The sequence below is a fragment of the Biomphalaria glabrata genome, chromosome 4 (genome assembly GCF_947242115.1).
Source record: "Biomphalaria glabrata chromosome 4, xgBioGlab47.1, whole genome shotgun sequence".
NCBI lineage: Eukaryota > Metazoa > Mollusca > Gastropoda > Planorbidae > Biomphalaria > Biomphalaria glabrata.
This window is the reverse complement of record NC_074714.1, coordinates 15649270-15664572: the sequence shown is the minus strand read 5'-3', so window position 1 is coordinate 15664572 and position 15303 is coordinate 15649270. Positions and strand designations below refer to the sequence as shown.

At 33.2% G+C, this 15303-nt stretch overlaps 1 protein-coding gene across 7 annotated transcripts in view; it reads right to left on the bottom strand.

The window, feature by feature from the left end:
- LOC106076326 (uncharacterized) overlaps positions 1-14560 on the bottom strand; it is a 29053-nt gene extending 14493 nt beyond the window's left edge. Inside the window, exons 1-7 of one of the 7 annotated variants that reach the window (XM_056026627.1) lie at positions 14380-14560; positions 12000-12087; positions 11395-11458; positions 8610-8725; positions 8023-8049; positions 4275-4386; positions 1652-1767 (exon numbers count right to left, since the gene is read on the bottom strand). In XM_056026627.1, coding sequence (XP_055882602.1) covers positions 1652-1767; positions 4275-4386; positions 8023-8049; positions 8610-8725; positions 11395-11458; positions 12000-12054 — 490 coding nt within the window. In that variant the 5' untranslated portion in view covers positions 12055-12087; positions 14380-14560. The other 6 variants (XM_056026625.1, XM_056026621.1, XM_056026624.1 and 3 more) reach the window with 6 other exon arrangements.
- Between the last annotated feature and the right edge of the window lie 743 nt (positions 14561-15303).

The window sequence follows — 15303 nt, the reverse complement described above, 5'->3', positions numbered from 1 at the left end:
AAATAAATTTGCTTTAGTTCAGTGTTCTATTGACATGAGGCAGCCTTGCAGTTTACGCGATAATATGAAAAACTACTTATTAATTGTTGTTTGAAATTATGTCCAACTTATATCCATACTAAATAGATTTTTTCTCTCAAAAAAAAAAAGTAAATGTATTTTTTTTTGTAAATGTAGTAGTTAGTATAACAGAACCTAATTAACTACTATTAACCCTAATCCAATACAAATGTAAAAAAAAAATATTTTGACAAAAAATCTAAAACCGTTTGCATAAATGTGTTAAACATTTGGTAAATAGTCATCTCCCCAACTAAGGACCCTCCCATGTGTGTTACTATTAATAGTGAATAGTAGTAAAAGTGGTGTATTTTTATAAAAACTGCTTTCATAAGTGATTTTAAAAAATTAGATTTTTCGCTTTCAAAAATGAAAAAAAAAAGTAGCCGTTGCATCAGAACTTTCAATGGTCTAAAATATTATGATGTCGGATTTTTTCTAGTGTACGAGATCTAAATGGGACGGACAGACAGACGGACAGACATCCCACATAAAACTTATAGCAACTTTTCTCCTTTCGTGGGCCGCTAAAAAAAAACAAGGAAACGTGCTCTTGCTTCTGTTGATTTTTTTCTAAAGTCTGCATTGATTTTTTTTTCTTTGGCAGCGACCGAATCAGAAACTCCACTGGTAGCGAACCATGTTGAGAATTACTCCCTTAGAGCACGTGAAAGTATACGAGCAGTGAGTTTTAAGGTCGCCTGGTCCCCGTATAAAGACAGCCCTAATATCAGACATGTATCAGTTCTCTCTCAATCAAATCCTTGTTCCGAACGTCTTTCATACAGAATTGGTCGCGACCAGACCGGCCCATTTCGTTCCGGCCCACCGGACATTTGCCCGTTTGCCCATACAGCCAGTCCGCCCTTGGTATTGTATTCGAAGCTGTCGATCCGTAGAGCCAAAATAGAGTGTTCGTGTGTGTGAGGTTTGTTATCTGTATAATTACCTATGCAATATTGCATTTATTTGCATATGTGTGAAATATATTGTTTATTTTAAATTAGCTTGTTATTAAATATTGTTCTTCTTATCGTATCTTATATAATACTATTAATACAGACGTTACTTCAAAAAAAAAAAAAAAGAAGAAGATGATTACGCCCTAAGCGTCATGCATTTAGTTATGCATATTAATCAATGACCTAAATTCTCCTAAGTCCCAGGTTTTCCTGGCTAGCTCAGGCAACCCATTCCATTCTCTAATAGCAGTAGTAGTTTTTGTTAAACAATAATTCATTAATTATTCACTGTTCAGTTCCAATGATTATTTATTCACTGTTCAGTTATCATTTAAATTGATATGCTGTTGAGGTGTGGAACCGGTCAAGATAGTAAACCCCTAGATAACTAGTAAGACCCGCCTTTACAACGACAACATAATATAAACATGTAAATTCAGTCTGAAAAAATTTAACCTCAGGTAATTTAAAAGGCCTTATAAAAAAAAAGCGACAGTTTTTTTTGGAGAACAATTAAGTATATAGATGCTTCATAGATTATCTCAGATGCAGGATTAATTATTGACTTTCAAAGCCTTACAGATACAACTTAAAGGAAAACGCAAACAATTAATTAATGACATACTTACTACATTTTTGAGCCCGAAATTGTTTATTCCATATTTCAGAGGGTATTTCTGGGAAGGTTATATCTCTTATATAGCAGCCTTCAGCAGAAATACATTTTTCAAAGGAAACAAAATTTCTATAAAAAATATATATTTATAAAACGATGAAATGATAATTGAATTTAGTAAAATGCCATCTTTTGTAAGTATCTAAAAACATGGAATAAAATAAAATTCGAAAATATACTATCTCAGCTGTATAGAGAATTTTTTTTTTTAAGGAAACCTCAGAATAGAGTAACACCTTTAGTAAAATCACTAAATTTAGAAAGCCTTCAGGACAGAAGGCTCAAAAGTAAAGTAGCAATAATACATAAAACACTGAACCATAATCTTCAAATACAAAAACAAAATTTAATAAAATACTCTGAAAGACACAAAGATAAAGGCACATTCCTCGTCCCATATGCTAGGACAAATTTGTACAAATACTCCTTCTTCCCTAGTGCTATTAGAGCATGGAATGGGTTGCCTGAGTTAGCCAGGAAAACCAGTGACTTGGCAGAATTTAAGTCATTGGTCAATATGCATGACTAAATGCATGACGCGTAGGACGTAATCATCTTCTTTTTTGAAGTAACGTCTGTATTATATAAGATAATTTGTGCTATTCAATTTTAGCTCTATCATCATAGGAATCCTTAGGCATTAGGCCTCTTTTCTTAATATCTTCCATTCACAGTGAGGTGCTACTATTAGATGTAATATAGGCGGACCAAATAAGATGATATTTACAATTACAAAAACTAAATATTTTTTATAGTATAGAAAATTTATTACGATATTAGAGAAACAAAACAGAACATAGACTTTTATCTATTGAAACTAACACACAAAATATATCACTAAAAATAAACTAGCCATGACCAGAAATACACTTAAAACAGATACGAGAGTGGTACTAGATAAAACAGAGATTTTGCTGTACTTCAAATCTATAAGGAACTTATGCAATATGAAATATAAAAAAGCTTAATATGTACATTAATACTAGCTTGATACCAAGACGTAAACCGTCGATTTATTCCAAATTTACCACAATATATTCTTGTTTAACAAATAACGACTTTACTTTTGGTAATTAGATTCAAATAAAGTCCTGTTTTTATGTATGATGAGCTACTATGTTACTTATCAGTAGTGCCCTCTCCTTCTATTTGTATGCAATTTATTACTTGGTCCAAATGATTACTAAACAAGAAAAATATTTAAATTACCTTAAAAAACAACAAATCAAAATTACATGTTTTATTTTGATTCAATCTAGAAATTATTAGATCTAGAATAAAAATAACAAGATTAAAAAGAGAGTTTGTGTTATTACACAAACTCATAGTCGGCCCCCATCGGTTCCCCATGGATCCGCCTTTTTGCAAGGAGCATACAAGACATGATTTTGTTTGTTTGTCCGAATTAATAGTATTTCACAGATTAATTTGTCATCTTGTCATTCATATTAACCAATGACCTAAATTCTGCCATGTCACTGGTTTTTCTAGCTGGCTCAGGCAGCCCATTCCATGCTCTAATAGCACTAGGGAAGAAGGAACATTAGTAAAATTTATACTAACATATGGAACGAGGCATGTCCCTTTATCTTTGTGTCTTTCTGAGTATTTTAAGGATATTTTTTGTGTATTTGAAGAATATGGTTCAGTGTATTACGTATAATGCTACTTTACTTTTGAGTATTCTATTTTAAAGGCTTTATAAATTTGGTAATTTTACTAAAGGTGTTACCCTAGTCAAATGTGATTATTTGTTTGCTGTTAACTTAAATGGCGTTGTTTTGTAATTTAAAAAAATTACAGATATCGAGCCTGTACTTCGGCAACGTCTGCTATTGGCATTTTCATTTTAATGGAACTTGAATGTATATATATACGTATTAGACAAGTGATTTTATATAGTTATTTGGCATTAGTAGAGTTTTCATAAAAAATTCGGAACACATTTTGGTGCCGAGTGGTAAGAAAATTAAAGAATATAGGTCATTTCTTTTTAAAGAAATTGAATTACTCTTTAAGGCTAAAAAAAATTGTGTGATGTTTAAGCAAGAAAATTAAATGTAAAATAAGTTTAATGATTGTTTTTTAACATTTATTTGTAGCAAATTACTTTCTCATTTTAAAACCTTTTGCTTGATATTTTTTTGTAAAATAAGTCATTAGACTGACTCAAACTAATTCATACAATTACACTTAATATAGGCTTTGTATTTTTTTAAAGTATTTTTTTGCTTTTTTTAGTAGCGTAGCTAGGGATTTGGGGACATGGGGGGCTTGGTCTTTTAAGGGGCCTCTACATTTTGACATTCGACATCATGACATGAGATATTGGCGTGATATTTTATGTAAAAACACATTTCAGACACTCATTTTGGAGACCCCTTACTTGGGAGTCTGAAGTCGAATTTCAGATTCAGATTCAGATCCCCCTCCATACCCTGGTTAAGCCATCGGCTTGGTATTTTTTTTTACCTACATAATGTATCAAACTCAAGCTCTTTGATTTTAGAGAACTAAGCTCTGCTAACAGAAGTAACAGGTACATACAATATTTGATTCTTTTAAAAACAACTTACTGACAAAAGTTCTCGTCGTTGATACTTTGCTCTGCTGTGTACGGACTTAAAAATGTAATGTCGTCTTTAATAAAATCAAAACAATGTTGAGAACAATCAGAACACTCTTTTACTATGAAATAAAAGAAAACAAAATTGCTTACGACGTAGATTTCTAAGTTTTTCTACACATATGATTGGTAATGCATTGTATAGGGCTTGCGGTTTTAAAAACCACCAACAAACAAACAAACAAAAAGATAGAAAAACAATTATAGTCACTATTCTTTTTTTTTTTCAGAACAGTAATATTTAAAACAAAACAACAAGATTACAAAAAGATCTATTATTTCAAAAACTAACGGACGGGAGGACAGACATACAACACAAAACTACTAATAACATCTATTCTAAATTCGGGGGCAGCTAAAAAACCTCCAGAGATTTTTTTAGTTTAAACCCTCCCAACAGATATTGACGAGTAGAAGAGAAATTAAGTTCCCTTACTACAGTGACAACTGTGTAAATTTAGTTCATAGCGCTCTGAGAAAGTTATAAGCATGAAAGTTGCGCTATAAAATGAGTATTCAACGGTTTAGTACCGGTATTAAAGTGCAAATTATAAATATTAGTCGTTGTTTAAAAAAATAGATTTTCAATTTTCTCCCAAAATCTAGTTTTTCTATCTTTATTTTATTTTATTTTTGCTGTTGGAAATGTATACGGGCATTGTAATTTTGATTCCACTAAAGAATTATCGCTCAAACACTTATGTAAATTTGATTTACTCAAGAAAACAAAATGTGTGGCTTTTGTATTTTACGTTATTTATACAACATTTACGCTTTTAATTGCGGAGAGCCGTGAGATGTCTTTCTTTGGTGAAAAGGCTACAGACAGATTGTGCGCAAATGTTTAATTAGGCTTATTTATTCTTTTTTTTCATATTTGCAAAGAAATGTTTTACTGTACTGCTGTAAGCCAGTGCAGTAAATGGTGTAAAATTATTTTTACTTTCTTGCTGTAAGTCTAGTGACGTAAGTTGTTTTTTTTTTATTTGACGTCACTGGAAACACTTTCATTAATGAAATACTAGCCATATAGTACCCGCGGGTCTTAATTTGCGTAACAATCTCGATATAGTAACTGAGAGTGTTTTGGAAATTATTTTAAACTCAAAACCCCCTTCACTGCGGTGGGAAAGTGATGGTTTAGTATTACAATCTCTCCTAAAATAAACAAAATTAAAGTAAAAATAAGTCACTAAATTCCACCCTACCTCCTCTTTGCGGGTGGGATTTCATTTCGGGGGGGGGGGGGTTGAATTCCTCCCCCCCCCACTCGGCTACGCCCATGACTTTCATAGAGTGTGGCAACTTTTTTTTTTGTTGAGGGTATTAAGTTTATTTTAGGGCTACTATACATACGTCACTGTTTCAGTTAGTACTCAAGGAACATTTATGCCAAGTTTTACCAAGATTAGTCAAACGGTTTTCATTTCTATGCCAGACATACACCTATGCATACGCTTTACTTTCTGCTTTGTATTAGAGACTAGACAGATACTACCCGCTGCCCGCTGGTCTTTACTTGCGTATTGTTGATAAAGTCACTGATATAGTGCATTAGAAACAGTTACAGAAAATAATAATGTTATAAGTTAAGCGAATGCGAGAATTCATGAATATATAAATATTATGAATGGAGCTAACAATAATTAATTGACCTGAATCCAATTTTTAATGAAAACATTGGTTTGTTTGTAGATCTATATTTAGAAGCACGTGATATCAATAATAGAGTTGCACTAATGGCGAACGAATGTATGTAAGAACGCTTTAGAAACACAAATTTGAAGGTTAATTTGATTTAAATATGAAATGAATCGACTATATTTGGTATATTCATGTGTTTACATATTATAAGTACATCTGTCATCTAAGAATTAAATCAAGAGTTAGAGTTAGACCTAGGCATCGGGTGTTTGTGTGCAATCGTGGAGCATGCGTGACCTTTCCCTCTTGTCTCTAATAAACTTGTCTATTTGGATTATTAGGTACGTCAAGACTTCTAAATTCGCAGAAATAAGGAACGAATTTATGTAAATACGCTTTTGAAAGACAAATTTGAAGCTTAGTGTTATTAAATAATGAAATCAATAGACTATATTTTGTAATTTTCATGTGTCAAAGTAAAAAACTAACTGTGCAAAGTGTAGTTCTTAAAATTAGATTTAGATCTAGATCTTTTCCTCTTATAAACATGGTAAACATGGTCTAGATTTATAAGATACTAATACCTTCATAGAGTTGGGCAACTTTTTTTTTGAGGGTCTTAAGTTTGTTTTAGGTTACCATACATACGTTACGGTTTCAGTTAGCACCCAAGTGTTATCAAGATTGGTCAAACGGTTGTGATTATCTATGCGGGACTTACATACATACATACATACATACATACATACATACATACATACATACATACATACATACACATACATACATACATACATACATACATACATACATACATACATACATACATACATACATACTGTTACAAATGAACAGTGATAGGTAGAGGTCAACGTATGACCCCGGCGAGATGACACTGCAGCGGGTGTTCTCTGGAATCTACATGTACAAACAAAGACAGGATGTGACGTGTCCTCACGTGTTGTTCCAGGGGACGAATAGATCTAAGCAGGGGGACAGTTACTAATGAACAGTGACAGATAGAGGTCACTACGTGTAACCCCGGCAAGATGACACTGTAGCCGATGTTTTCTGGAATCTACATAAATAAACAAAGACAGGATGTGACGTTTCCTCACGTGTTATTCCAGAGGATACTAGCCGTGTTTGTGCAACTTTGGACAAGCGATTAGAGACTCTTTATAAGCAAGAGAGTTAATGTTAAAGTCAGTCGTGAGTGAGTCGTCGGTACTGTTGTCTACTGTGCGAGACAGTAGAAGAGAGATGTGTACGACTCGAAGCAAGTTAACTAGGGTAGAGTTAACTGGAGTGGACTACTGTCGTTAAAGTCTATACAGCGAACTACAGTGGACTTGAGCCGTTACAGTCGATACAGTCGATGTAAGACGTGTGCGGCTCTGATTCGGTAGACTTGAATACGACTTGGTTCAGCTTAGGGAGACCTGGAGCGACACTGGGAAGTGTGTCGTTGGTCTGTTCTGTGGAATACGGCTCGATGAAAGTTGAGAAGAGATGAATTGCAACGAAGTGAAGAGATGAATTCCAACGAAGTATAGCTAACTGAAAACTGACAGATATTGTACAGTCTTCTACGCTACATGTTACAGTAACGAATTGTTAGAGTTAATATTCATTAAAGTTATATGAAACTGAAAGTTTAGTCGTCAAGTTCTTTGCTGTGTTTTTATTTGTGTGCCAACTAGTACATTTAGCCAGAAGATTCAGAAATACGTAACAATACATACATACATACATACATACATACATACATACATACATACATACATACATACATACATACATACATAATACATACATACATACATACATACATACATACATACATACACCTTACTTTCTACTTTATAGTATAGATGTGTAGCCAAAATTAATTATATGATCATGAAAGTTGTTTAAACCAATATAAAGCTTGACTTTGAGTGTACTATGAGTTGAGAATTTTTTGCTTATCTATATACATATGTATAAACAACATTTAATTTTATTATATAAAAAAAACAAGTCTTATAACATTATTTAAGAAATATACTTACTCCACATTAGTTCTTTAAGAGAAATTGCTGGAAACAAATAAAATTATAAATCATAGAATTTGTATTATTTTAATCTTATTTTTCTTTAAAGTCGTGATAAATAAAAGAAAATATTAATCTATAGTCTTGAACACCTTTGATTAAGTAAATATACTTTCAACAAATTCTCAAATAACAAGTGGAAAAAATTTTCAAATCGATTTTTCTGCCATTCAACCTATATTTCTATTAGATGCACATTTTTTTTTGTATTTACCCTTACTTATTAACAAAGAGAGTAACAAATATATTAAAATAATTTATAATTGTTAATTCAAGTTTTTTAAAACAACGGTGTAAAAGTAAAAGTTAACAACACTGCACCTCCAGCAAATGTACTAGAAAAATTACAAAATTAGAAATTTAATAACATAACTGATCCAAACTAATTGATACACATTAATATGAGATTTTGTTTTTTTTAAATGTATTTCATTAAATTCTACGTGTTCATTTACTTAAGCTAATGTAGCCTATAAGATATATTATAACAATTTCATACACTTACACAAAATTTATTGTTATGTACAAATCGAGAAATTACTTACAACAGTTTCTCTCTTTAAGGATTTTTGTCCAACTCTCAGTAAAATTTTTTATTTTGTCGTAAGTTTTTAGATCACAACCTTTATTAACGATACAGTCCACGCCTTCTTTAACATACCTTGTCAAAGTAAAAGTAACACATTTCATACACACATAAACAACATATTGAAGAAATGTATTGTCATATTATTGCACCAAACATCGTCTTGAGAATCTTTTATAGAGAGGAAACGAAAAATGAATGAAACATTTATTTGCGATTCCAAGATCTCTTGTTAGAGTGTACCAAGAAACAATATCTTAAACTGAAAATTAAAAACAAAATTAGGTCAATTTAGAAATAAAACAGGGTTACCATAAAAAAGAAGTTGTAAACAATAACAGAAATGATTTATTATTTTCGTTTAAATACAATACTATAATTCTATCAGCTATTCCTTACAATACCTCTTTTCAAGTCAGAACTTCATGGAAACTGGAACCAACCTGAAACTAGCCAATAACCAGCGTGGACACTGATCTCAAAAATGGCTCTAATTATTTTCCTAGAAATTTTACGATTGATGTATATCGCTTAGAAAAGAAGACTAGCTCGTTGGCCACATGAAGAAAACTCTAGTTTGTCCGTTATATTTTTTCAAAATAAAAAAAAAACTAAATGTAAATTTGGCTTCAGTACTAGAATAAGAATAACTTAGATCGTATTTGAAAGAACTATCGCGTTCGGGAATTTTCGAATGTAAGGCATTATTAATTCAATAGTATTATAAATTAATGTTCAGAAAAATTGTGCCCATGGTCTTCTAAGTCTAGAATTAAACACCTATTATTGGAATTTCAATGTAAAGAAACCGATCCTAATTGGTACATGGAATCTTAAGAACCCTGAGCAAATGCGGTAAACAGGCAGGGGCGTAGCTAGGGATTTTGGGGGCCCGGGGAGAATGACCCCTTGCATTTTGATATTGGAAATCATGACATGAGATAATGTACGCAAAAATATATAAGCCCAAAATCAAAGTGGTGCAGTATATCAGTAAAATTAACCAGAATCTTTTAATGAATAATATGTAAATCACGCGGATTGTAATGCCACCCCCGCCCCAAAATTATCTGTAGTTCCTATATCCTTCACCTGCCAACACACTCTTTATTTTGATATCTCTTAATTAATGCCATAAATGTTCTTAACTATTGAGCTCAGAAATATAGCTTTAAAAATTGGTAAATTATTTTGTACTTATAAGATAATTTTATTGGTCGAAACAAATGGAAATTCAGTTTAACTACATATATCCACCACTGCATAAATACTCAAAAACAAAGATTTACTGCTGCAGGGGTAAACGACTGTATAGAAAATATGAAAAACATGCATATATGTAACCCTGCCGGACCAAGTAGAACAAAGGACGTTTGGGCCACGAGGCCTTCATCAGCTACAAAACAAACAAAAGATAACAAACAATTAACACAAAATAGTCTAAGTTAACTTATCTGTCCGATGTTGTTCTCTATCGAGGCAGAACAGAATGAGCTACGCTGGTGTAAAAGCGCGGGAAAAAGGAAAGGGGCGGAGATGACAGGCAAAGATGAATGTGAAAAGGGGGTAGTGTTAGTGCCCATCGCATATTAAATAAAAGTGTGCTGGTTGTTGATCCCGTTAGGTTGGAAGGTGCATGAATACTTACTCTTCCTCCTAGATGTCAGCTCCCTTTACACTTCCATCCCACATGCTGACGGCCTTAAAGCCATCCGTTACTTTTTCGAAATACCAGAAAACAAACACAAATCTATATCCACTGACATTCTAGTTCGCCTTACGGAGCTTGTACTAACTCTCAACTCTTTCGAATTTAATGGGCAATTTTTCGACCAAATCAGCGGAGTAGCTATGGGTACGGCATTCAGTTCATCTTATGCTTGCCTATTTATGGGCTTCTTAGAACTCAACATTTGTTCATCCTACATGGGTCCCATGCCCGAATTTTATAGGAGATACATTGATGATGACCTAGGCATAACATCTCTGACAGAGGATGAACTTATTCAATTTAGGGGGAATAGCGTCACATTCATGTAAATGGTTATGATAAAGAAGTTACTTTTTTTTTTTGTATTGCATTTTCGCATTTCTATTGTTATGACATGATTAGGATTTAGTTATTTGTTTCGGGAATAAGGGGAAAGTTTTAATTAGCGACAAGTGACGTGACAGATCTTTCAAAAATAAGAACGCTCTAAGCGACGCTAAAAAGAACACGCTTCTTGTAGAGTAGTAGACTTGAGTACAATAGATATACGGATTTACGACATAACTGACATCGGACGATTCCCTTCTTGAGTATTAAACATATTTGTAGAACAACATATCAGCGTCGACTACATATTTGATTGTTTCGGCCTTTCGCCGGTGTTACTGAAGTAGTTGAGTTCAGCGTTACTTCCAGTCAGATCTACACTAGACATATTGCCAAGAATCAACACCGCGCGGAAGCCTTAACACTATGAGGAATTTATCAAAACCTATTTTTTAGAAAAACACTCAAGAGATTCGAGAAAGTTGTGTACAAAAGCTCATACAAAGTTCAACTGCAGTTTCACAAAAATGTTTGGTAAATGAGTCTATTGTTTCATGTGTATTAAAAAAAAGTAGATATTATTGTTTAAATATATCCAAATGATTACAAATTGCTATTTTTAATCCAGTTTTTAAACTAGCCATTTAGCTATTTAACTTTTTTTTGTGAATAATAGTTAAAATGTGAGGCTTTAAGAACAACTTACATGCACGTCAAACCGGGCCTATTTAAACGATCCCTTTCACAAAAATTGATAATTGATTCACAATCTACAATGAAAAAAAAAACAAAAAAAAAACATGATTTTTAACTAAGTTAAAGTGCTAAATTTATACCAAATGGAAATCCTGGAAGTTAACAAGAAAACATAAGTATGCAAGGAACATTTATGCAAAGTTTTATCAAGATTGGTCATAAGGTTTAAAATTAAATTCGGGACATACATACATACATGCCTACATCCACCCTTTAAAAATTTGCTTTATATTACCTGGTAGAAATGTTTAGAAAGAAACAAGAGACATAGGGATGAAGTGCTATCTATCAAACCTTAGCTGGAACTTATTAGAATTGTTAAACTCTTTTTTGGACCTCTCAACTCATAAACATTATTTTGAAACTGGAAGAAATGTATGAAGCCCTAGAATGTAAAATAAATATTTTTTTCTAGCATCACATCATTTGAAATAAAATTTAATACAGAAGACAGAAAAGGTAAGAAGTAATGATAAGACTGCATAAATTGTCGAACCCTAACTTGCTAATATAAAAAACAACAACTAAAGTTTACAAAATGAGACTATAACTTACCTGATTTCACGGAAACAATGAACAGTGTTAAAATTAGAGGATACTTAAGCTCCATATTTGATGTGTTGATATATTAGCAGTGAGTCATCTATGAAAAAAAGTATAAAGTTTTCTTATTATTCAACTTACTCGATATCATCATAGACCAATTTTTTTTAAATTTTATTTCTACATTCCCCTTCAGATAATGTGGTCTATAGGGCAGATGATATAAATATCATCTGTTTACGTGGCTCACCGTTAACGAGGGTGTCATGTGGCTAGCATAACAACCAACCGCCTTTACTTTTCTCTAATTAATGTCAGGTATTCATTAGAGCACGACGGACTCAAAGGCGCCCTAAAGACCTCAAATTTGAAAATCCCTGTTTTAATAATCACGTTGTTGCTCCATTGTTTAAAATTCCGTGCAAATATTTAGATTTCTTTTTAATTATCCAATTTGATGACAAAAATGCTGTGGATTGATTCAACGATACGATAAAAAAAAATAAAATGTGCATGTGATAAAAATTCTTGCTAAATTAATCCGACTAAACTAATTAAATGACAATAACAACTTTAACTAACGTTTAACTTGTTTGTAACTCAACATTTATATGAAAACTGATTAAAAAAAGAGGAAAAAAAAGAGTAAATTATAAAAAAAATAAGCCCAACTTATGTTATTGGGCACTGCTGTTTGCAATAACCTACCATAAAATACAGTTTCAGAACTGATAAGACTTTAAAAGACTTGAACTTACTCGTTATATAAATGTTTGAACATGTCTGCATGAACTTCGTCTAACAATTCTGAGAATCAGTATTGTTAAGCTAGCCCTAGTATCCTATTTCTTTGTTTAGTTTTGTTTGACATTTGCTACACTTTGTTCGATTGAACATGTATTCTCTACAGGAAGCAGATAATATAAATAATCAGATAAGACAAGGAAGTTGTTTCTCACAAAAGCTAATACAATTCCTTGCCAACAAATAATTGGAACGCGTTACAAACGAAGAAAAAAAAAAGGTTTTTTTTTTATTTATCATGTGTATGCTGCTACACAGTAAATAATGGTTTTTAATTCTTCCAAAAAAATTTTAAGCTAAAGTAATTGCTATACCTATAAAAATAAATTTAACTTTTTTCCATATATATATTTGTTTCGAATTTTTAGCTTTGAGGTTAAATAGAACAAAGGTTTTCTATTTAATTTTAATTCTTTGTTACCCGTTTTTATTATGCGGCTAACCTTAACGGTATTTTTTTTCTGTTTATAACCTTAAGAAACTGTTCCATTGCTAATTTTACAACATCACATTATTATTATTATAGCTTATATATAGCGCTACTGTCAGGTCTTAGTTGAATGAAATTACTGAATTACTATTATGTATTAATGTGTCTAGATATTACAGTAATTTTGAATTACAAATGTGTGTTTTATATTGTAGTTACTTTAAAACTTGTAATATTTTAGGCCTAAGTTCAGCCCGACAGTCACACCATACACACTCTGTTATACATAAATTAATAAACGAAGTGTATGATGATTTAAATAAAATTATGAATTTAATCTAATAATATATTTACAAATGATAATGACATCTGATCTATGAAATGATAAGCAAATATAAGTGCATATAATATGATCTGAAAAATCACCTTAAATTATAGGGTCAGTACAATTGTCCACATAAACTTTAAAGTCAACAACTGGTAATCCCCGTAAATCTAGCTTCTGGCCCGGATACTCTTCACCGACGACAAACAAAAGTTCATAGTTCACACTGTATCACCAGGTCTGGACACAGCTACCCCCAGTCTGGAATCTGGAACCTCAGACCCGTGAAAACAAAACTTGCATCGTCAGACAGACTTACTGAGATGAAGACCTCAGTCCTGTAGTCTAAAGCTGAAATCTTAATATTGAAAATTGAGACTGCAAACTGAGACTGGAAACTGAGACTTGACACTGAGACTTGACACTGAGACTTGACACTGAGTCTATCACTGAGACTTGAAACTGAGACTTGAAACTGAGACTGGAACTGAGACTGACACTGAAACTGAGACTTGAAACTGAGACTGGAACTGAGACTGACACTGAGACTGAATCTGAGACTTGAAACTGAGACTGGAACTGAGACTGACACTGAGACTTGAAACTGAGACTTGAAACTGAGACTGGAACTGAGAATGACACTGAGACTGACACTGAGACTTGAAACTGAGACTGGAACTGAGACTGACACTGAGACTAACACTGAGACTGACACTGAGACCCTATAGAAAGATAAAAGAATAAATTCTTCTAATCTTCCAGTCTAATTATAAAAATACAAATACGATCGAATTCAATTACAAACAACTATATAATGTAAAAATAAAACTCACCCAAACAGGGGTCAAGATAATCCAATAAGAATATATCCAAGGAACAACGATCAGACTATTCACTATCAGATCCAAGGAGAAATTCCAAATGCGACTTGTCTCTTCAACACAAGATGGGGAGAATGAAGCAGACGTTTGATGACGAAAGTCATAACACGCACTCACTCTACGTCACAAGAAATAATGACGAAGGAACAAGGGGAGATCACCTAGATCTTATATAATCCCCTAACAAAATCATCATATATGAAAGTCTTCATTGTTTACAAATATGTCTACCAAAATGATAAAGAACAAGACCAGGGTACAAGTATTGTTGAACATAATAAATCAGGACTAAGCAGACCTAGCCAATAATAGCCAAATACTATTAGGCAAAAGATGCAATTTAAACGACTCGATATGAGCTGCGTTTTTTTAGAATGTATTGTTATAAACCTGGTGGTGGCACAGTTCCTGGTGATGGTGAGAGTGTAGTCAGCCGACGCAAATCGCCCCAGGCCAGCGCTAGACGAGCGGTCAACCGTGACGAGTTACGACGATCGGCCGAGACGAGTGTCAACAAGAGGGTTCGGGAAGAATCGCCGTCGTGAACAGAGCTCATTAGCGTCACGAGAGTTGTAGTCATCTGACCACCTAGAAACGTCGAGCGGCGTTCTGTCCGGTTCTAGAAGGCCAGTAGGGACCCTATATAAAGAGCGGAGGTGTCGCAGTCAAGACGGTTCAAAAAGCGGGTTCACGACAGGAGTTCAGAACACGGTCGACTACAGCACAGTTCAACGGTGTGGTTCTGTACGGAGCATTACGACGGTTCAGTGCGGAGTACTGTCAAGTACAGTTGAGACGACCGGCGTCTTGATCTTGGTCTGTGATCGAGTCCGACACATCGATCCCAAGTGTGTGAAGTCAGTCCCGAACTGTTGA